Genomic DNA, 24,744 nt, shown 5'->3' on the forward strand with positions numbered 1-24,744 from the left:
TCCTCTCATTATCTACTAAACAAACTGTCAATGCTTCATACACCTTGTCATTTAGAGAGCGCCCATCTCTGAAGACACGCTCTACTGTAAAATGAACGGCTGAAATAGGCCTACTATAGTTTTATTGTCATAATATCACAAACACGGTGCACCCTACCTATCAAGCAACTAACCAGAATAACCTACCAGAATAAAGTCATAATAGATATATTGAGTCAAATGTCCATGTGTTAATCTTTCCTGGAATTCTACAGTTATTCAGACTTTCATTTTTTTAAAGTTTGGACTGCAGTGTGGCGTCTTTCCTCTGATCGGTAGCTCTGTGTCGCTGTTCTGCGTCCCCCTTGCTTAGACACCTTTGCTCTGTGTGGGACTGTCTCACTGCTCCAGGATACTTCCCTCTGAAGCGGCTGTGAGCTGCCCTGTATTGGAGTTGATGAAGTTAACATAAATTTGTGTGGATTTGAGGTGAGATTTATGCCTGATCAGAAGTGTTTTCAGTAAGTTTCGTCCACCTCGATTGTCTCATCCAGTACAGTCCCAAACGTGGTTCTGCATCTTCAGAGGTTCTGAAGGGGATCGGCACTACCACATCAGCAGAGCGTAGACTGATGTACAGCAGAGTATAGGAGGACAGGTAGATTTATTTTATTTTATAAATATTATGACATCTCAAAATATTAAGACTTTATTCTTCAAATGTCAGAGAACACAGATATGTGGGATATATTTTGAATGTGCAGAAAGTTTTGAACATGAGCTGAAACACAGGAGTTATTAAAATCCAGGGGCTTATAAAATAATTAAAATGAATTTATAGATCATTGATGTGAAAAGGTGCCACATGCATATTTAAAGAGGTGACCCCCCGAACTCCCCCCCAAAAAAGGCAGGAGGGAAGACTAAACTAAACCAACACCCTACATGTGTGTTGTGGGATGGCCCCAGGTGTGGGCCCTCTCTTGTTGTTGTATCTTGCTGTGTTTTGTCCCTTTAATCTAGGTAATTGGTGGGTGGAGTTGATACCTGGTGTGAGATGCAACACACCTGAGCAGGGAGGGCTCAGGTGGCTACAAAGGAGCCTGCTTGATGATTTGGCTCCCTCTTCTCCTGGCGTGCCGACTGATTCTGTTTTGTTTGGTTCTTTGTGTTCTACACCCATACACTCCACTCACACATACACTGCATACATACTGATCTGACAGACACCTACAATTGTATATTTTGCTTAATTTAGTTATTAAAATATCTATTATTATTTTCAGACTGTGTGGTTTCCCGCTTTTGTCACTTGCTGTTGAGCTGGGTTGTGACAGTTGACACATATAAGTGTGGGATGATATTAAATGAGAAATTGTTATCTAAAGTAGAATACATATTTGAAGGCAATACAGAATGCCTCAGTGCCTTATTGCATTAGACCCCACCATATTTCCACCATAAATTGATGCAGGAAAGACAGGTGTTGGTACGGTAAAATTGACCAGAATGCAGAGAATTTTGTGTTTATGAGTAAGCATGTGATTATACATATGTTTCTGCACACCCAACACCGATGCACTTGACCCACATGAGTTTTCATCATGTGAATCTAAAGTGGACTGTAGGAGTGAGAGAAATCAAATGCTTCCAGTTTTGGGACAGTAAACTCTCCAAGCAGAAGTGTGTGCGTTTAAAGACTATTATCTGTAAAGAAGAATTTATACTTAGTTGACACTTCATTTGTTTCTGCAATAAATCCATATCTTCATGATGGTTATAATGTTCAGTGTTTGTGGTCGTTTTGAGGCTGCATGTTGTGGTGCTGTTAAATTGTAGTACATTATAGTGAGCGTCACCACCCCTGCCATTATATCAGTGAGGATAGGAGCCCATGTAACAGCAGATACCACCTGCTGCCTCTCTGGGCTCCTCAAAGCTATTACACTCTAACTACTAATAAACTTAACCCACCATCTTGTGAATATTAATTTCGCTGAGCAATTTTGGTCTACATTTATGGCATAGGAAATTATATGGCATGTTATTTAATAAAGAGTGCCCTAGAAACCCTATTTCCCTTTAGGTTTATTAATTATCGCACTGTGATTTGACACAGTTATCTTCTTATTTAGAAAAGGTTCATAAGTAACATCTACTCCAGAAAAGAAAAGTCCAGAAATAATGCTGCACACGATCCAGTTCTTAGCAGCATGATAAAAACAAAATTTGGATTTTTAAGTCATTCAAAAATGACTTATCCACCCTGTTATTTCCACCCTATTATTTCAAAGTTGTTGCTGCAGGAATGTAAATAAGTATGGCACAGTACTATAATTTTGAGATAAATTATTATTCCTATAATTGCATGAAATGAAATGAAAAATTTCTAGAACGCAAATATGGAGCATTTACCATATATTGCAAAAAAAATGTATTGCATTTTGGACGGAAACCTTTAATGCAGCACGTCTACATAGTTAATTCTGGCTATCTGAAAAGCAGATGCAGAGATAAGACCAACACAAATGTCTTCTGTAGGTTATATCAGTGAATTATTCATATAAATGGACCTACAAAATTTCAGTTGGCACAAACCTGCATGCACATACGGCAACTGTCTATGATGATTTTTACATTGAAAACCAGTAGAAAATACTGCACATTACAAAAAACATGAACACATTCCTGCTTGTGTAAACACAAAAATAAGGACTGAAACCAACGTAAAAAAACCCCCATCTGATAAAAAAAACACAAGCTAGCCCCCACGTAAACATCATCAGTTATTTCTCCTGTCAGTGAATCAATACTATTATTAATCTACATCCTCAGAGAGGCTAAAAGGCAGATACAAAAAAATAATAACAAAGAATATTCATTGAAAATGTTCAAGCATAAGAAATAACATAGTCAAATTATCATAAAATATTATAAAAATATTAATGCTCTCCTTATAATGCCTGAAATGCTTGAAAGACTAGAATCTAAATGGGCTCACAGAAGGATTACTAATGTGAGCCCATTTATAGAAATGCAATGCAATTTAATGCAAGGAGACATTGGCACATATGTAGGTAAAAAGCCAGGCTGGAAACAAGCTGTTTCGCAATAGATGTCTAAGAAAATCTAGCACACTTTCAGTTTGTTTCTCTTCTCCTAAAACTAATCTTAAAAACACATCAACATCAATAATAGTATCATTACTTTGCTACTGTATCTATAAATCTTAACTGGTTTGACATGTACAACAATCAAAATTCTTGATTCATTAGAAATATAACATAAGGAGTGCAAACAAATCTTGACATCATGCAAACTGGAAACATTTTGAGCCAACAGATGACAGCGCTCATTCAGCAGTGAAGTTGGAAAGTATTTTGGTTGAGACACATCCTGAGGTGGAAGATCATTTTGGCCCACTTCAATTGATAATGTATCGTACATTCAACTATGTCACATCTAGAGAAAATAATTAAAGAAGACATCCAAGTAGTCCATAAGCTCTTTGTTGGTTAGACACCTCATGGTGTTGCATCCACTGAGACAATGTCTTACAGTACATTCCCTTGAGATGTAAAGAGCGCCTGTCTTCTCAGGATGGTTTCACTCTTCAAAAATGTTTCCTTTCCAAGACAAGGGAAGGTCATTGAGAACTCTCCACACAGAAAAATCCTGCCTCCTGATTTGCACAATGCAGCATCTTTACCCTTTCTCATTTGGGATACACAATGCCTTACAGGATTGACAGCAAATTAGTTAGTTTGACCTTTTGATTTCAGGCAAAGTTATGTGAGCTTTTATGTTCTGAACAGATGTCTTCATGCTGATACAATCTGTATCCACCTGGGTCTCACAATATTAAAGACTAGGGCAATTTGTCAGTAACAAAAACATCACATGTACAGAAAGTCAACAGCAATTATATGTAGTAGCAATAAAAAACAAACCCAGCTTTCTATGCAAAATTAAAAAACTGAAAAACATCTTTAGTATTCTAATACCTTACATAAACAATTCAAATGCCATTTTGAGATTCAATATATGAACAGAAATATTTGGTAAATTTCCCCCACTTATGATAGATAACCATTTTATAATGAAATAAAAACATAATTGTAGAATTACATTTGTATTCTGGAACTTGAACAGTTTAAAACTGAGATACTGTAGAAACCCCTGTCAGTACCTGTAAAAGTAATTTAAAAGTAAAATGCCCAGATGTGTGTTTCAGTTTGTCACCTTTTTTTTAACTGACTTGGGAAAAAAAAGAAGCACTGACATTGCTCAGCTTCATTTCAGCATTTATAATTTGCAGTCTTCCCACAGGTATTTTTCTCACATACCCCTCAGTGTAGCCATGTGTGGGTGCATTAAATCCAATCTGAAAATGAAAATTATTTCACAAATTGCTTAAACATTCAGAACATCCACACGTAGAAAGGCATCCAAAAGTTTGGTCCAGTCTGAAGCTTTGTCTTTTGGAGTGTAAAATACTCCCAAAGAAATAATAAACAGGGAGATCACGGTGTAGAGAGAGCAGGTTTAGAGAGAAGAGGAGCTGTGGCTGTAGTGTTTCAGCAGCAGCTGGTCATATTCAGCCTCAGAGGCCGGAGACAGCGATGGAGGTGAGCTGCCGTCGGAGCTCAGAGACGAGTCTCTAAAGGGGGAGGGAGGCGTCAGAGCCACCAGCTCCTCCATATCCTTAGCACGCCTGCCACTCACGCAAGTCCCGGCCAGGTGCTCATAAATCTTACCTGTTGGTCGGTTCTCACAGAAATTGGAGACGGCCGCGACCTCAGCATATGTGGTGACAGTGGAGGGGGCCTGTCTGCTCCTGGATCCAAGGTACTGAGGTGGGCAGGGGGCTGCATCGGCAGCTGTGGGCAGAGCAGTGGTGGAGGTGGGGCTGACGGTAGCTCCCCCTGGCAGCATCATGGTGTTCAGCTCACTAATGTTGGCAGTGAAACGGTTCACCACACAGCTGATTTGGTCCATGATGGTGGTGCCCTGAGGTTGGCTGCCAATAATCCCTATGCCGATGTCACCCACACCTATGATACTAATGTCCGCTCCATCCGGCATACCTCCGCCCTGGCTGTTGTCCCCGCCTCTTCTTCTGACCCCAGCAGGGTGCTCAGGTACGTAGGTGGGTAAAGCCTGTGGCTCCTCTCCATCCTCTCCTCCCTGGAAGCTCCGTGCCTTCGCTGCATGCAGGCTGATAGTGGGCAGAGGTGACTGAGCAGTGGAGCAGGTGAAGGGCTGAGACACCTGTGGCTCCTCGTACTGCTCTGTGACGCCAGCGTCCGCAGGTGTATCTCCTCCTTTAGAGAAGGGCTTGATGATGGCTGTCTGGTTCACCTCGACTGCCTCCTTTTTCTTGACATGGAACGACATCCTCTTCCATAGGTTTGGTCTGTAGCTGCGCTCATTCTGCGCCCATGTCACCGATTTCCCATTGGAACTGCGAAACATATGAAGAACAGAAACATAAAATTAGTCTACATTGGTTGAAAATTAGTATGACAGATGCAGCATGTCTTCTATATACTGCAAGACCTTATGTGTAAACACATATGCTGTATATTACAATCACACCAGGAAAACACTGAGAAAAGAACCTCCCCTATCTACACTGAGGTTCATGTGCTACTTCTTCTTATCAGTATTTCTACCATCCCCCGTTCTATCTTTTACTTTCATTGTAATTTCATTTCTCCCTCCATTTTCTTTCATCTTCCCTAGAAAGAGAAATCCTTAAAGGCAGTGGGTCTCCTATGGGACTACTTAACCCAAATGAGATAGCCTTTTCTCAGCTCAGGGAGCAGTTTTTCTCGGAATACCCAGTCTGTTGTGGTGGATTCAGCTTTGATTTATCAGAGACAGTTTAAGAAGGAACAGAGATGTGTGAATCTCAACAGAGGTTTCATCTCTATACATAGACTCATGGACAGAAACAACTAAAGCATGTGGATGTACTCAGGGTATTAAGATGGTCTAATAACTAGCCAAGCAGGTAGTTTTTCTGCTTCTGTGCAACACCTGCCTTCAACTTATCTCTCTTAGTCCCTTGTCACTGGGTTTTATCCTTTTGTACCCTAGACCATTACTAACAAAGTCCTTAACTAAGGGGAGGCTGAGTGATTAAAATTTTATATAACCTTATATATATATATATATATAAAAGTATGTATGTATGTATGTATGTATATATATAGGTATGTATGTGAGTGTATATATATACATATGTATACACACACACATTTATGTGTATTGACACAATTGTTTTTATGTAGAAACTTAATTAGAACTACATTAAGGGAATGTTTTCTTCAGGGCTCAGGTGTTTTAGATACGGAGGTCACAATTTATTCACAGCTTAATACCCTGATACCAGCACAGTTATACCTGATGTCGTCCTGCGCAGACCCACGGCGTCGAAAGAAGTTGGCCATGCTGCTAGAGGATTTGGACTTGGCAGCTTTCTTGACATCACTTACATGCATGCGCACCACTGTGGATGTTGTGAAAGCACTCCGGACATTTTTCTCAGGCTTGGCGAGCATGATGTACACCTGACCATAAAAATTAACAACAAATAACTGTTAGCGTAAAGATGCCGGGATGCAAAATAATACCAAAAAATATTCTTAGAACTGTGTGAGTTTTCTATTGTAACTATGTTTGAGTGAGAGGACGTGTCTCCATTTCTTACCTTTGGGACAAACATGCAACAGAGAGCCACCGTGGCACTGAGGCTGACACTAAAACACATGGTTATGATCTTGTAGTTGGAGCCAAAGTAAATAGGAACAAAGGCCAGCCAGATGATACAGGTGGTGTACATGGTAAAGGCAATATACTTGGCCTCATTAAAATTAGCCGGAACATTACGCGTCTGTGGGAGAAAAGGAACAATGTAATTTAAAGCAGTCTAAGTTGAAATAGCAAGGACAGGATACAGTTCAGGGGGACGGAAGATGAGTGTGCGAGGAAAGAAATATATATATATAATATAAATATATTACCATGGGGTAGCATGTGTATTATTATTAACTACTGAAATGCTGAAATAGGCCCACCTTGAAGGCGTAGAAGGTGCAGCTAAGGATAAGTAGGCCATTGTAGCCCAGGGGCGCCACCACCCCCAGAGTGGTCAGATTGCAGATCAAGTGTACCTCCCGGATACTGGGGTAGTCATAGATCACCTAAGGGGAGACAAACGAAGAAGTCACTCATGTTGTTTAAATAAATGAATGAAGATCCCCACATTGTAAAACACACACACACAAACACACAAACACACACACACACACACACACACTCACACACACACACACACCTGTGGTGGCTCTATGATAAGAAGTGCCACAATAATCCCCAGCTGCAGCAGTATGAGTAGGAAGGCGATGACCAACTGTGCGCAGGCGGACATAAAGCGCGGTTTCTTGGTGCAGATCTTCTTCTTGCTGCCTGCCAAAATCCGTGCTATTCGGTTGGTCTGGATCAAAAATAGATCAAATGATTATGCAGGCTTCACTTACATCGACTGTGGATAATTCGGCTCGCGCTGATTCATAACAGTAATCCCCTTTTCAGTTCCCAGATCTTAAACATCAACCTCTGCCTACACACAGACCCTTAACATCTTCCGTACATCCCTTACAACTGGCCATCATCCAAACTCTGGAGGTAGCTCTTTTAATCCTGCCCTTAGGCTTAGATGCCCTTCTATTTATGCTTAAGGTTTAAAAAACATCGGGCTATGACAGCAGACAAGTTTTCTGATCAAACGTGGTTTTGCAAATATGAAATTAAAAAGTCACCATTAAGTCTTCTCTAAAGTATTAATGTAACATTGTCACCATTCTGACTTGCATAAACTGCTGTAATGTATCAGTGGGTGTCAGTTGGTAACATCATCGGCAGTTCTCTCCTCTGCCGTAGGCTCCAGCATATACAGTGTACTACATGCTTTATGTTTCTCCTTGTTGTCTTCCACCTCCTCTGTAAGTGTGTGTGTGATGAAAGAAGTGAGTAATCTTCAACAGGTACTTTTAGTGTACATTTTGCAGTTTTGTTCTGCTGACTTCAGAATAATCGCAACATCCTGTTTCACATGGAAATGTGTCAAAAAAAATGGAAAGAACAGAGAATTTTAATCAGAACTTTCATAGGAGAGTGTAAATATAGCTTTTTTTTACTTTGTGTAATAATAGTTACACCTCAGCATTCACATTGTAGAGTAAAAAGAAAAGATATCAAATGAAGCTGACTATGGAGCCTTGAGGCTCACAAAGTTCCACAGGAAGTGAAACATGACGCTAACCCATACTACTTGAACAGTGTATATTTGTTCCTCTACTTCCTGGCAACAAAACAGAAAAGAAAGTACCTTAGTGACCAGGGCAGAGTAGCTCATGGCAGGGGACAGGCCGATTCCCAGCCGCTGGAGGTAGCAGTAGACTATGTGGGGCTTGGCAATAAGGCTAAAGGTGCACAGGTAGCCCAAGCATATTCCAGCCAGGATGATGTAGCAGAGCTCACGACTGGATGACTTGACCACAGGAGTGTCCCAAAATCTACAGATAGATAGAAAGACAGTTGGAGCAATGAAGGGACTGCTTTTGGCGCACTGACATTCAACACATAATATTCCCAAGCTCACTGGTTTCAATGAGGATTGCTTTTAAAAACAATTTTTGCTTTACCGTAGAGTAATGCTATTTTTTGTATTAGCATGATTATACTGTATTTCTATATTTTCATATTTGAATACATTTAGATGTTGTATCCACTGTTAATTAGGTAGTAGATATCTGTGTCTGAATGTTAAATAAATTTCATGTAGTCATTTCCATAGTAATAGTTATATCGTGTAGTTATTACCATAAAACTGTCACAAATGTATTGTTAGCTGTACAAAATGATGTGCAGATGAAAGTATAGACACATTAGTAACGTTCAATAACAAAGAATGACATGTATGAGTGAATTTTAGTTTGGGTAAATAACAACACCCTGGTACTAGATAAACTTAACCCATTATTGTTAACTCTAACTATGTCCTTGCTATACTGAAACATTGATTTTCCTGTGTATGTACACATGTACAACTAGTAAAGCTGTAGGCTATAATTACTTGATAAAGACAGAAGTAACAAAAAGTGTAGCCATGAGGCCCAGACAGGCAAAGACCACTGCAGCGATGGGCTCTGGATCTCCCCAGCGCACATACTGCACCGGAATTGGCTCACAACCTGAGGGATAAAGAGAGGTCATGAGGAGGCTTTTCGGGTTATTTCAAAGTACAGAGGAACAGAAATAGTGTGGTAGATAAGTGTTTACAAAAGTGCAGGAAAATGGTTTCAAACTGTTTTTACAGACTTTGGAGTTAAGAAATCTGGCTTCTGCCAAATCTTGTTCTGGCAAGGATCTAAAGACTCTGTACTTGGTGTGTGTATAGGACATGAGTATTTGAGTTGTTTTTATGTGAAGTAGTGAGTGTGTCTTAGTTCAGAGTGTTTGCCAGTTTATGGGGTGTGTGTGTGCATCGGTGTGGTACGTAAGATGTAAGGGGATTTTGGGTGCACTGTGAGTGTGTGACCCAGATTCAAGGCTCCTCTGGCCTGTTTGGAAATCTTGTATTTGTACAGACACATAAAGTGTGTTTACCAGTGAGGTCATCTGTGGGCCAGGAGCCAAGGACACAGGCTCGACAAGTGTACTCATCAAACACAAACTCGTTCTCCTTGCAGGGAGTGCAAGTCCAACAGCAGCTCACCTCTCCTTTACGGATCACCTGGAGACACACACACCAGTATGAAAGGGTGGAAAGGTCTCAAAGCTCCAATGGCATTTTTCTGTAGCTAATCTTACACTCTGACTGCCCTGTGGGACGGGGGAGGATTTCTTTGTCAGGGGATCAAAAGAAGAAAAAAGGAAAGATGTATAGAGAATCTTTGAGCCTCGCTATTTAAAAAAGGTTCTCTTTGTCTTAGCAGCCCCTCAGTGTGGAAATACAATTAAAATAAGCTAAAGATAGTGGTGGCAGGTCAGTTGCGTATGCTGTCACTTGCAGAAAGTTCTGGGTTCAAATCTAAAATTTTGTCTGGGCTTCCCCTGGGTGCTCCAGGTTCCTCCCAGAAATGGGAACTGTTAAGAGTTTTTTTGTTGATAACATGATGGGAAGTAGGGAATGACTCCTATCTGCTGTCAAGGTCAGCACAGGTCAGACAGAGCCAAACAGCTGGTTGAGCCAAAACTAGGAACGCGGGCTGGGGTGTGAGGCCTGGAGGTAAGAACATGCAGATCTCCTCAGAAGCTTGAGAGGTATGAGACTGGAGTATTGAATTCCCTGCCACATTACAGGGAGTCAGTGTAGGAAGGGTTTAATATTAGTAACTTTTGGGATGATAAAGAGGAGGCAGACTGCAGTGTTCTCTACGATTTGGATGGGCTGCAAGGAGTTACAGAAGCCCAGATGGGAAATGATTAAAGCTTGAACAAAAAGCTTTGCTGAGTCCCTGGCGGTGTACTCAAGAATCTGATTGGACTGGTTTTGTAGATTGCAAACTGGTGGGACCAAGTCAAGACTACTGTGTGGGTCTTGCTTGACAGCTGTCTTCAGTAAATCTATGATCTACTCTCTGGTCTATTCACTAATTGAGACCACGCCAATTGAGGTATAACAGGCAGTTTATTTGGTAAGCGAGAAGGTTCAGGAAACGATGGAGGGGCCGAGGGGGAAGGGATGAAGGGGTTGAAGGGGGTAGGGATGAAGGGGTTGAAGGGGGAAGGGATGAAGGGGTTGAAGGAGGTAGGGATGATGGGTTCAGGAGGTAGGGATGGAGGGGGTTGATCTGTGTCGTGGTGGCCCGAGGGCCATTGCAAGACATTAAGGTCTACTGGGGCACAGGCCCCCTCATTCCCCATGTAAATTTTTGTTTGATTATTTGATTATTTTTAATTGAAGTATATGAGTATGTGTTAGTATGTGCCTTACCATCTTCCCTTGCTTAGCCAATTAATATTGGCTCTGTCATGTCAGAAAGGGCTTTGATCAGAGCACAAACGTAAAAGCTATGTCACCTCTTTGAAAAATTCTGCTATGGGGCCCTCCTACCTGACTCGTGAGACATGTAAACAATTTGCCATTGCTGCACAGTCACACCTGACTGAGTATATGATTATTTATTACTGAGAGATGTGCATCCATATTACTCAGTCTGCCCTGCTAATCAACATTATAATAGTCAATGTGAATCCAATGCTTTCCACATTGCATTAGTTTATTAGTTGTTACTTAAACTTAAACTGAGACACAGATAATTGTTGTCTCGTTTTAAAATAATGTGTACGAGGGGTGCCATCACATCCATGTCTGGACTGGTCCCATTAATGATGCTACTGGAATGCAATAAGGTCCGGCTGCGGACTGTAGCACCGCTCAGCCGATACTTCTCCTGGAATACACAAGTTTCATTTCGTGCATGCGCACGTGTATGGACACGCGACGTGGTTATCTTTGTCATGCTGCAGTTTATAAACATCATTGCACGTCGGCGTTTATCAAACGTAATAAATACTTGTATTTCATTCTAATGTTGTTCACAGTCTGGCAAGCAACCAAGACAAAAACAGACCGCGAAGCGCTGCTCAGCTGGGTTAGCAGGACAGACAGAGAGATTCACTGCAGCTACACATGAACCTGCTCACGTCAGACTTTGAGAGGAGACAAAACAAGTTTACCTGACTGCCGCTAACAACGTGCCCTTTCACATCAACCAGTAGTTTTGTATTGAAAGTGTAACCAGATGTTGCATATGTATTATTGCTAACTTGACTGGTCATTGCAGATGTTGCCAATTGTTGCTAACTTATCCCCGGAGCCCTACATGTCCAAAAACAACGCCAAGGTGTCTTGACAATTTTACCGGGGCATAGCACATGGATACAGGGGCACGTGCAACAGTAAAAAGGGTGGAGTGACGCCTATAATGCATGTCTTAGATGGTGGAAGGAAACTGGAGCACCCGGGGGAAACACACGCAAACTCCACACAGAAAATCCTGGGTTGACTGAGGTCTGAACCCAGGACCTTTTGCTGCGAGACCACAGTGCTGTCCACTGGGCCACCGTGCTGCCTATTGCAGCGGAGATAAACGGGGTTTCGGGGAGGGATGTGAGAACCAAGAGACGAGCGAGTAAGGGGTTAGACAGGCATATATGTGCAGGACATTGGATTGGATAGGCACAGGTGGATGAAATGAGTGAAGCACAGGTGGGTGGATTAGTGAGAGAGAGGCGTGGTCTTGTTCCTGAACCTCAGTTAAAATAACTACATTTAGTGAAGCATGAAATGAAACCATGTTTTTTTGTTGTAGATCATCATCAACAGGAACAACAGGCAATATTAGCAAAACTGAAGATGTTGCTATATGCTCTACAGCATGCATGCAAATAAAAGGGTAGGTACAGTTATCACATGTATTGTAATTTAAATAATAAAAACGACTGTAATGTAAAATGTTGCGCATTGGAGTGGTGTGTACCTTGATCTGTGCCTTCTGGCAAGGCTCAGAGCAGACTGATTGGATCACAGACATGTCACTGTTGTTACTCCAGATTTCCTCATCGTTCATCTGTAGGCCACCCTGATCCCAGCTGCCCACATGGATATAAGCGTACTCATCCTCCCCTATTCGCTTGAAGTTCATGATTTCATACCTGAGGCACACATACTGTTTGCATTACACAGCATATGCATACATTTAACACGCCTCACTATCTCTTCATTTCTCCCCTTCTTTTCTTCCTTCCCCATCATCACAATCCTTACCTGCCAGGTGAGTCTCCATTCTGGTCAAAGAGGATGGTCTCCCCAGATACACCAGTAAAGTTGGTTTTCATCAGGAATTCCAGCAGCTTGCGGCCATCAATGGGCCGCATGGACTCACAGAGACCCTGACACCAAGGGGGGGAACAAACACTGTCACTGCTGACACATCCAATGTGAAAGCACACAAATGTGGCCACTGTTTATTATAGTACCTTATATCCTGGACAGAGGGCTTCCTGCATGGCGTGCAGGCCATAAGCCATTGAATATATGGCATTTATGACAAAGCCCATCTTGGTGTCTTGGGCATACTGATGTCGCAGAGACTCTTTCCCTGTGGAGAACAGAGATCTGCTCATAAGGAGAAACCCAATCACTCGAATCTGACTTGATGCTGAAAGGTCTAGGACGTGAATACAGACTAGGCTAGAAAGCGTGTAAAGAGGTGTGTGGAACATGATCCCTGTGTTGTACTAACAAGTGCAGGTGCGGTTGTACATGCTGCTCTCCTGCGGATGTCCCCTCAACCTGCACTGGAAGCGATGCTGCCAGAACTCAGGGAACCAGGGGTTCCTCAGGTTGGCATCAGGCTTCAGGTTCAGGTAATAATCATCAAACCAGGTCACATAAGCCGACTTTAGCTTTATAGTGATTCCACCTGCTGCCTCCTTCTGGTAGCCATCTGTCACATCATACCTGTCCGCCCAGCCATCACTGGACAAATGGAGGAGAAAAGAGAGACAGACAAAGGTACAGCAAGTTGTTAGTCAGAGTAAGGATCAGTCCCAATTAGACTTCATAAGTTGTTGTTTTATTTATTTTCGTGGACATACACACTTATTTCTATAGAATAGTTTTCTAATTCTTACACACACCACCATTTAGTATATACAGTACATTATACTGTATATAATTTTAGCATCTTGCTAACTGTTGCTCAATATTGCAACCCACATCAGAAGTTGACTGTTTAGACAGCAATGTCACCTCAGCAAGACATGTGGAAAGCTTATTGGACACCTGACACAATGCCAGAGAAACAAATGATTGAAATGTACACCTTATGATTGTCATTTACAGAGGCGTTTAAATAATTTATTGATGAAACTCTTTGTGGGAAGCTTTGCTGGGAAATGAGCATGATGGACTCCCTCATAACCCTAGGGAGAGGAAGAAGGTGATAAGGAAACAAGACAGAGAAAGGGGTGGGGGAATTTATGCAGAATACGAGAGCGACCACTCACCAACACTGTGCTTATGAACTGTGGTTCTACACTGGAACCTGGTTCACAATTACACCCAGTGAAACTGATTTCACTAACAGAAGGATGACAGGGTGGTTGATACTGTATCTTAAATAAATAGCCCAGCTCAGCAGTCCAGAAAGCTAATGTTAATGGTAGCAAAAGCTCATCTTAAAAAACACTTTAAAAATACGCCAGAAATCAAGGTTTTAACTAAATACCGGTTTACATGTATTCATTTAGGTTTAGGGTAAAAATACCATCTAGTCCATGATTGTAGTGAATGTTTTATGTGGCCTCCTGCAAGAACTGTAGTTGGAGCTTGTAATTGCAGTATATTTTGTACCACTGTTGCACAGATTGAAAGAGACAGGTGGTGCCTCACAAAATGAACCTAATGACTTCTCTGCAGAGAGTTACAGTAGAATAAAATATTTATCATGATGACTCAAATGTTCCAACACAGGACTCATTGGGCGACGAAAATAGAAAATATTTGCTCACACATCCAATTTTAAGAATTGCAAAGTGAATGTTTTAAATTATGTTCATGTGCAAAGATAAACCTCCAGGAAACAAAGGTTGATGGTGCTGGAGGATTTGGCTAGCTGGGATAAAGGAGCCTGTTATGTGTTTTCTTGCCTTTTATGTTGTATGCTTTGTTTTGCATGTATTACTTCCATGACTTTGTTTGCAAAAAAAAAGTTTGAATCTGACTTCTGATTAATTAGATCTCTGTAGGCTCATTATCTGTGAAGTCCATGGAGACACACTTGTAATGAAGAGCATATTGATTTACTTGACTTGAACAAATTTAGGAGCAAATATCTCACTGAAGATACAAGCTGTGCATTGCAGAAACATGGTGTTTTTTGTGAACCAATCTGTCAATGCATATTTGATTATGACAAAGTCAGAGCATATTGTAACTTGGAAATCTTACATAAATGATTCATTATTCGTTCCATTCTACAGAAAGGCAGTTTGGTGCAACACCTTCTGACATTAGTTACAGAAAAGATACCTGATGCTCAATAAACACCAGACAAACACCACCAGACTGCAGGACCTGCAGACACATCTGATCCACTCTTTATTCAAAAAACCTTGTGGGCTTAGACTCGATAAGCTTTCTCATCAGTGAGCTGTTTGAAAAGGTTTCTACTCCATCTATTGTTATCTCTCCCTCTGGACACTTGTCTGCAATCAACAAAGACAGGAGGTTGATTACACCTCCACACATGTGCATACATGTAAACACGCACACCTCAGTGACACAAAGAAATGCACTCTTCTCTTTCTGACGGACAAAAAAAGCAGTAAGAAGTCATTTTTGAAAACTTTGCTAACAGAGCTGGAGTTACACAACAGTAGTGTGGGTGGTTTTTTTTTATGATGCCTGGTTCTCTGGGTGAGGTAGGAGATCATTTCATAACACATCCTTAGAGAAGCGAGCACAGAAATTGTACACTGGCATAAAAAAGATAGGAATGGATATGAAAAGCATGGAGGGCTTTGACTCTGGATAGTTTGAATCACTCTTGAAAGTGAGCTCTGAAACCCACACATTGACCTGGGAGGGCAATATGCTGTATGCAGCACGCTGCTACACCACCTACAAGCCTGAAGACACACACAAGCACATCATGCATTTATTTCCCAGTATTGGTCAGCTTTGCAGCAAGATCTTTTCTGGATGCATACTTTAGAACTCTGTAGTGGTACAAACTTGAGGAGGGAAAGGTGTCAATTTCCAAAATGAAACTAAACATGACAAATGAAAACTCTCCCACGGCCTAAGCAACCTTGGGTGCCATGTTTCCTTACGGCTCAGGTGCTCCAACAAGTAAATGGCAGTATTTGAGGGAGGAAAGCAAGTTGGGGATTGTGTTGCTTTACTAACCCTAGCAACTCCAAGTTGTTGGTTGGAACACTTGTGTGAAGGGACTGCGGTACTGTACATCTCCTCTGATAAACATGACGCCACCAACAGCGAGGTCAGTGATGAGGACTGTGGAAGAGCATGCCCAGTGTAAATTCGTGAGTAAAAAGGACACCAAGTTAGACTAAACTAACGAAATAGAACCGGCTTCTCTTCCGGACCTCTTCTGCTATATAAACTGACTTTTGACTGCCTCAAATTAGTAGAAAACATCAGATTTAGTTAGCAAAACAAACCCAATCCACTTGATGGAGATGGAAGACCTGATTGTATTAAAACAACTTTAGAATTATTTGCGCTGATATTTTTTTGAGTGCAAGAGAGATTGTAGGTTTAATGAGTGGCACTAAATGTTTAAAAGTATTAAAAGTGTACAGCCATGCTAGCTCTTTGAGGCGCATTGTATAATTTTGTGAGGAGCAATAGAAAGCATCCTGACTGTAAACATCCCAAACTGGCATGGGATGTGCATGGCCCAGGACTGGAGGGCTCCTCAGTGGGTGATTAAAACTGCTCAGTACCCATCTCCCGATTTTCAGTGATATCAGTGAGGTGAGGTGCCTACATAGAGACCAAAGGATACTAAAGGACAGTACCCACCCCAGCCACAGCCTGTTCACCCTGCTGCTTTCTGGGAAGAGATATAGAAGATTCTGCTGCCGCACCACCAGACTGCAGAGCAGCTTTCCCCCCCAAGCTATCAGACTCTTAAACTCTAAATCATCCTCAGCACTCGTCCATTAATTATAGTTTATTTCTGTTGATTCTGTATTAATGTATATTGTCTGCTATGTAGCAGAGGGAGCAAGGGAGCTACAAAACACAATTCCACTCTATAACTTGTTATATTATGACAATAAACCTACCTACCTACCTACCTAATTTGAGCTACATACTCACAAGAATGCTAACATACTGATGCTTGGCAGGTAATGTTCCATCTTAGTTTTGAGTGTTAGAATAACAACATTTGCCAATTAGCACTAAACACAAAGTACAGCTGAAGCTGACTGGGATTTCATGAAGACATAAGTTAGCGGTCAGTACATGGACAAACTAATCTTTAAACTAAATAGACTATAGTGAATCATCGTCATGTCACTGAACAAATCAGTTGCTTTTAGCAGCGAAACTCCCACACTTAGTGACTGAGTGCAATTTAAGCTGTCATACACAGAATGTTACTTTCTTATTAAAAGCCTATTAAAAGACCATGAAAGCCACAGAAACAATCATAATCGGAGAGCTCTGTTGTTAATGGCAGGCTGCCAAGCCATTAACATTTTGTGCAATGCTTGTATAGGCTACTTTTGTACTGAACTGAACGTGACAGATTTCAACTAGCAACAAATTGAACATAAGTGGGAATATTGACTACAAATCTTTGAACTAAACTTCTGTCTGGGACCAATTTACCTGATGACAGGGCTAGACGGAAACTGAAGTGATCACCAAAGATTACAATTCATCTTGAGGAGAACATAAATGTGTACAAGAAATACATTGTCAAACTATCCAATAGTTGCCGAGAGCCTACTTCACTCAAAACCACAGATGTCAACCTCTTTTAGTTCCTCCAAAAATGTCTACGCAAACAAGCTGAAGGCTGACAGTGGCTTGAAGACAACAGTACAAATTCATCTTAAGCAGTGCTGACAACAAAACAAAACATTATCTGCTCCCTCAGTCACTCTCTTTCTATAAATAGAACATAAGCATTCATGCACTGCAAACATACAAAAACCTGATCCCTTAGACTGACATGAAAAGGATGGTTTCTGTTGGTAACTAACTAGAATAATAATAAAGGTGATGAAGCCAACAAAGTGAGGTCAAAAACATGCCATTGAAGAGGGACATACTGTAACTCCTAGTAGGACCCAAACATAAAAGTGCATGCTCATGTACGATTGCATTAATGCATGTGCATCAAAAGTTGCCACCTCAACAGTATCTAAGTACACTCAACAGCAAGGAGAAACATCTTTACAAATTCACCATCAACTTAAAAATGAGCAGACCACAACAGAACTGTCTGAAAACTCTGCGTGGTAATATGGATTATAGACATGGCATTTTGCAATATGTAGTTCAAGGTTATTTTATGTTTCCTGCTGTCAGATTTGAGCGACAGCCTACATATGTGGCTCCTAATGAGGAAAGGCATTTATAGAACACCAGGGACGAGAGTGAGTCAGAGAGCTAAACCTTAAAATAAAACATGTTATTCTCGGAGAGAGTGAAACCTCCTGCTAAATCAATCCCCTCTGTCCCGCTTATTTTCTTATTTAAATTTTTCCTGATTGCATACTTTTCTCTTACACCACATGCCCAGTCTTTATTTCCCAGATAGAAAATGTCCACAGTGTTGTTATATTTTTAAGGATGGATTAGGATTCTGCATGTTTAATCATGTTGGAAAACCATAATCACTTTATCTATTAATTTGTCTTTCTGATGTTTTAAACACTGTCAACAACAAATAGAGTCACTGATGCTGACTTTATATGGCTACCAGCTTTGCCTCAATTTCATGATTGACTATGATTTTACTGTATTTCTCTATATGGATCCTCAGATTGTAGGGATTGACTGTTCTGTTCAAGCACATTTTTGCAGGGTGAATATACTTAGCCATTTGAGCCCTGCTGCTCCAGTAAAACATTTGCATAAATTAACCTTATTGGAATAGTAAAAAAAAGAGCAGGCTGGATTAGCCTTTCTTAATAACAACAGGTGCGTTGATACAGAGTATATCAAATATATTTTAAAAAGTATCAAGTACGTCCGATTTAAAGATAAAAAAAAATTTGCATCTTGATAGTCTCACAAAAGTTTGTCGCACCATGTCACTGTCATCTATATACAAAAAAAGCTTGTGAACAATACCTTAAATTTCCTAGGCCACCATGAAGTTGATGGATGCTATGAAGATGATAATAAGGATGATGATGAGAGGACAAAGATGGCCCCAATGACAACAAATGCATCTTGTCTGATGATGCCGGACATCTCAAGAGAGTCTGGATTGGAAATTAATGCAGAAGAAGGCGGAAATAGACAATATTTCAGTCAATTCTTTAAGCCTCTAATAAGAAAAAAAGCCCATGGGTAAGAAATGCAGTCAGAAATTCAACATACCACAATCCAACACTCACCTTCCAACCAGCAGAAACTCTCCCACCAGGCGTTGTCGTCTCATGGCCATCAGTATGCCTCGGACTGTCATGCCCTCGCAGAAGCAGGCCACCACTCTGGCTTTGGGCAGGTGGCCTCGTAGCTTCTGCAACAGCTTATCAAATCTCTGTTCCCCTGCGTTGCTATATATCTTATCAGAATGGGCGATGCAGATCCCCTCCTTTGCTGCCATGTCTTTAAATGCCTCCATACCACTCTCACCATAATTACCTATGGAGGGAAAACGCATGCATGCAATGGTGTTCATAAGCATACAATACTACTCACACAAAACCAGGTGTAAGCTAACAAACTGAACATATTAGCAACACAATTCTTCAACTCACCAGGACTCTTTAAAAAAGCAGTTGAGATGTGTAGACACTTGAATGCACTGTTGTAAAGCCAGCACAACACTTGAGAATCTGGTAATTTTGTTCCCGTTATTGGAACTGTCAGGGGTTAGACTTCCCTGTTTTTGCTGGAAATGAGGTCACCTACTTTCTGCTACTTGGCAAGTGGTATGACACTGTTTGAGGCATCCTTTTCATTACGACGTGTGAGTTTTTCTCCCAAGTGTGGCATGCCCCCTTGAGTGGCAACATAGTCTTTAATTTTTTAAACTTTGTATTTTTGTTTTTACCTCGACTGAACTTTTTGTTTATGCTGATGATACTGTCCTTTTGGTTTGCATTATAATGATTTTATTATCTTCTGTAATACGTCCCAAGGCCATTTTACCTTCTACGCGGCCAACATTGTTAATAATAATGAGTTTGTTGCCTGCAGGTATAGGCAAAATGTAATGGAAAGTAGGCTGAGTACAGTGTTTCATAACCACAACCATAACCTCTGGGGCTACAGTAAATACTGAATCTTTCTGAGGTGCATGTGCTTCTTTAAATGACACCAGTTATGTCTGTAATGTGAAAAAATTGACATAATTTACTGACTTATAAACCTTGTCATTAGTTTATGCAAATGCCATTCAGCGTAACAAGCAAGATGCATCTGCATTTGACAGATAGGGTATTATATTAGTGGTGTCAGATATGTAATAAATAAATATATACGTAAATCAAGTTTATAATTACATACATAGAATAACAAATGTGCAGACATTTTGACAACATCCCATGGCCTACTGGACTTAGAAAACACTAGCAAGATAGTCTGCAACATTTTATTATAATAAATGCTACCCATGACATGAGATTTTATCCTGGAAAAGAACATTTGACATGCAAAAGACTTTTTTAAAATCCTCCAACAGTATTTGTATGGAATAAACTGGAATGATCCATTCAGGATTTATCACTTAGAGGAATTTACTTCATAAACATATGACCTAGAGCCACTATGAGGTTGTGACAGACACAGTAAATTGATGGGGACAGTATGAAATTTTCAGGCCTATATTGAGAGTGATGCCAGCACCGTGTATTTTGTTTCTGAATGGGTGGGATTAGTGCTTCACGGCTTGGATCTTTTGAAGAGGTGATAACCCTATGTGTTGATGTTGCCTTGATGTGTACAGCAGGGGGTGGGGGTTGCTTTGAAGCAAGAGTTGGAGATCAGCCTTGTATATGCACTATAAAAAAACCTGATAGATATACTTGTGGTAACAACAAAATAACAAAATGTAAAATGTTGTGCTTGCAGCCATCCATCTACATGTCCACAAAAAACAACAATAAAGATGCTACTTTTTCCGCCTATTTTTTTAACACGTGTTTTTAAAATGATGGGTGATTTATACCTTAAAGCACCTTGAATATTTTTAACTACTTTTAATTATAATTCTTTAGGTAACATATAAATAATGAAATAGCATGTAAATCTGATAATGAGCAACTGCTGTGAGAATGTGATCGCTGAAGTATCGCTGAAATCAGCGGACAGAGCGCTATGATACTCAGAGAGTTCAAAGCCCATGGCAGATGTTCCCTGGGAAGCTTTGCCAATGATGAACAGGATTATAGAGAATATATAATCACAGCTAATTTCATCTCAATTTCATATTCATGCCATAGTTATAACGGTCTCCACTGAATAGTAAGTGGAGTGACTCTATGCATTATATGTGAATGTGTTTGTGTGAAGATGTAGGCTTCTTTTGGCTCCAGTGTGCTGGCTGCAGGAGGCTATTTGCACTCAAATAATTGTATCAGTAGGTAAAAGTACAATGCTTCTCTATAATGCTCATTTAGACAGAAAACTCAAAAACTACCGAAACTAAGAACTGAAACAGAGAGAACAGAATCAATCACTGCCTACGATAATGCAGATACATGTATTTCTGACCCAATGTACTGTAAAAGGAGAATATTGCAAGCTTACAATATACAATATACAATTTAGTTTTGAACTATTGTACTAGACTACAATAGACTGTACAGATTAGACCGTGTAAAGGATATACAGATTATGTACAGTTTATGTAAATATGGCTGAGAGAGAGATGAAAGAATGATATGAATGACAAATGTAAAGCAGTGAGGCATACATAGCCTTACCCTCTGTGTGTATTGCCGACACGTAGCTCCAGCTATATCTCTTGACAATGTCCACCATGGCTCTGGCCTGTTGCATATCTGATGGCACCACCCTCATGAAATATTTATACAGGCTCTGTTGACAGGAATGTACATGTTCACAAGTCTGAAAGGGTGCTTGTTATGTTTCCACGTGACAGCTTGTCTACCAGTTACACATGCATCCATAATTACCCATATTATAGACCCCATTCCATGTAATCTCATTGTACGTTCCAATTCTGGTGTATTTAGGCAATTTACTACAAATCAGATTTACACATGCTGTAATCGAAGCTGAGATAGGTAATGCATCACAATGAAATGTCTGCTTTCATTGTTGTCATACCTGCATTATCATCAGAAGATTAGTCAGATTACTTTGTAAAGTCTACACTGCAATACAATAGTAATAAGTAAAAAGCAGACATGAAGTTGACATCAACATCAAGTTGATTTTTATCAAACCCAAAAGCAGTAACTGCCTCTGCTTTGGTTTTCTGCCATGTTTGGTATTTGGTGAAGATGTTTTTTCTTCCATGTAATTCAAACTTTAATGTGATGGTTTTTGGTAATTGGTCTTACCTTGTCACTGAGATCCATGCTAGTGGCTGAGTATGCTATCTGTGGGATGTTGAAGAGCTGGAGGAGATTTTGCACCTGGATGGCCACAGAGCTGGATCCTGGTCCAATCAGTCCCACAATGGGCTTCTTCCCTTGCACCAGCAAACTCCCTGCCTCTGCAGTACACCTGCCCTGGTTCTCCTCCTCTTCATTGGACACTAGCGTGTCCCGAATGAACTCGATACTCTGCTCCAGCGCCACCGCAGAGTGCCAGCACGAGTCCCTGGTGTAGAAAGATTGAGTTCACATTGTTGTTTAGGCAAGCAGGGTGGGAATAAGAGGAGGATAGCCTGGAGTAGCCAAATTGATGCTTTTTTTAAGTACACAGTCATTTCAAAGAAAAAAACACTTTTTGGATCAGTGAGAAGGGTGCAACCCAAAGTTCAGCCAAAGCTAATATGAGGTTTCAGCAGTCTGAGTCAGTCAAATCAAGCTGGTATCATCCAAATTATTTTTAGTAGAACTAGAAAGAGATATATTTCCTATTAGTCACACGAAGGTTTGTTGCTGGGAAACAATACCAGCAACATCAGCGTCATATTAGTTTTAGCTGAACATTAGAATGATTTTGTATGAAATCAAGACTGTGGCTTTTGTCCCTCTTTTCATACAGCGCTGTTGTCCTTGGAAGGGCTCCCTTCACAGCCCTGGAAAGGAGGGACAATTGCAGCGACAAACTCTTTCAACATTGGAATTTGAGTGCTGCACTAGCTTCCATTCCTTTCATTTGTAAGGCAATATCTCCAGCCACTCTTTGTCAGTAGGTCAGACTGCCCTGTTGGCCTGTGGGTCTTAAAACAGACATTCTGAATAACTGCAGGAGTGGATGTCTGCGATGTCTGTGATGTTGCCTACCCTTCTAGGTTAACTGTCAGTCTTCTCTTATGGCATATTCTTCCAACCACAGTTCCCTGGAAGTTTGCCTGCTCCTTCAAGGGTAACACTTTACATGAAAATCCACACCATTGTAAATGCCATGAATGGCATGGAATGTCCATGTTAAAACTACTTTTAAATAAGTGAAATACTTTTTACTTAACTTTTAAAATATCCAAAGGTGTCAGAAGACCAGAAAAAACGTTCTGCCACATTGAATGATTGGAAATTTAATAAAAGTACACTGCACATGTAAAAGCAAAACTCAAATAATATGTGCTTTATTTGTGATAATTACCCAGTAACTAATTAGTTAGGGTGATGCCTAACATCTCTGCCAAATTCAGGTAATTGTTCTATTTGTTAGTCTGCTGGCCTATCTTTAGTCCTTACATGTGGTCTTTTAAAGAAACTATTTTATGCCAAATCTCTTGGTATTATCCCACCCTGTAATGCAGTATATGTTTAAATTGGCAAATTCAAGAAAATTGCTATCTCATACATGCATTACATGAATACACTTTGTTTTCTTTCTGGTCTCTGTCTCATACAAATGGATGAGCCACAATTGGTTGCAAGTTAGTCCTTTTTTTCTATCATCCTGATTCATTTTCTCAGCACATGGTGTACACATAGTCCAACAGTGAAGACAACCAACAATTTATTGCTATATAAGGTCAACATGAGAAGTTTTATGATTGTTTTCTGACCTGATCTCGCAGCCGAGAGTGATATTTGGGAGGATTGTGGGGTCTGCGTTAATTCGATCCAGAGTGTGCATCATGGCCTCCACTCTCTGGATCCCATACTGCTCACGCACTGCACCACACTTTCGCTCATGGACCTGAGCAAAGTGAAACACAACTGGATTACTAAAATTTAACACATATGCACACGTGGAAAATGTGAGCACACACACATACAAGCACACAGCATGTACCTTGTCCGCAGGTGGTTGGTGGTGGACAGAGAAGAGAGCTCCTATGATGATGTCACCAGGGATATGTGCTAATACTCTTCTCTCAGTGTTCTGGGCAATGACCCCAACCTGTTCTTTCAGGCCTAACCCGCTCAGATCAGTTCCCAGTAATGCACTCACTGCCAACAGCCTCACATATAATACTAATCTATTCCCCATCACTGTGTTCCTCTCCACACCTCCTGCCATCTTCTCTCCTCTTAGAGCTCAGGTTCAGATGAATGTGTTGTTTTTGGCAAGGTGCTCATAGTGCCAGGGGTATGGGTTAGACTTCTGAAGAAAAGGACAGAGATAGGCAGCAAATGAGCTTTGTTTAAGACTGTACAATAAGACTTCCTCATGTCAGCATGCTATTTTAGCTAGCCTGCTGGATCATGTAAAAAAGAAAAGTAACTTTGGCCATTTATTCACAAATCACAGTTTTTTTTATTAAACGTCCTCTGTTTTTTACTACCCTCCCTAAAAATGACATCAAGTCGCTGTCCGTAGTTCTGAAATGATGTTGGCAGCGAATCATGCATCTTAATTGACATCTGTGCTGGTGGTCC

At 40.7% G+C, this 24,744-nt stretch overlaps 1 protein-coding gene across 1 annotated transcript; it reads right to left on the reverse strand.

The window, feature by feature from the left end:
* Positions 1-4,449: 4,449 nt before the first annotated feature.
* Positions 4,450-24,385, reverse strand: grm5a (glutamate receptor, metabotropic 5a). Its single transcript, XM_046040805.1, has 17 exons — positions 24,158-24,385; positions 23,928-24,061; positions 22,303-22,564; positions 21,700-21,814; positions 19,165-19,414; positions 13,299-13,534; positions 13,033-13,154; positions 12,821-12,945; positions 12,534-12,708; positions 9,655-9,781; positions 9,122-9,239; positions 8,375-8,561; positions 7,322-7,480; positions 7,062-7,187; positions 6,695-6,877; positions 6,388-6,554; positions 4,450-5,443 (listed from the first exon to the last, which is right to left on the reverse strand). Exons 1-17 carry the CDS (start codon positions 24,383-24,385, stop codon positions 4,525-4,527), a joined length of 3,633 nt encoding a protein of 1,210 aa, XP_045896761.1. The 3' UTR covers positions 4,450-4,524.
* Between the last annotated feature and the right edge of the window lie 359 nt (positions 24,386-24,744).

This window comes from Micropterus dolomieu, linkage group LG23, assembly GCF_021292245.1.
Source record: "Micropterus dolomieu isolate WLL.071019.BEF.003 ecotype Adirondacks linkage group LG23, ASM2129224v1, whole genome shotgun sequence".
Lineage (NCBI taxonomy): Eukaryota > Metazoa > Chordata > Actinopteri > Centrarchiformes > Centrarchidae > Micropterus > Micropterus dolomieu.

Coding starts and splice junctions, on each gene's coding strand:
- grm5a (XM_046040805.1), bottom strand. CDS start 24,385: ATGGCAGGAGGTGTGGAGAGGAACACAGTGATGGGGAATAGATTAGTA. Junction 19,415..21,699: donor GTCGGCAATACACACAGAGG/GTAAGGCTATGT, acceptor TTCCCTCCATAG/GTAATTATGGTGAGAGTGGT. Junction 12,946..13,032: donor CCCTCTGTCCAGGATATAAG/GTACTATAATAA, acceptor CCTTGGTGTCAG/GGTCTCTGTGAGTCCATGCG.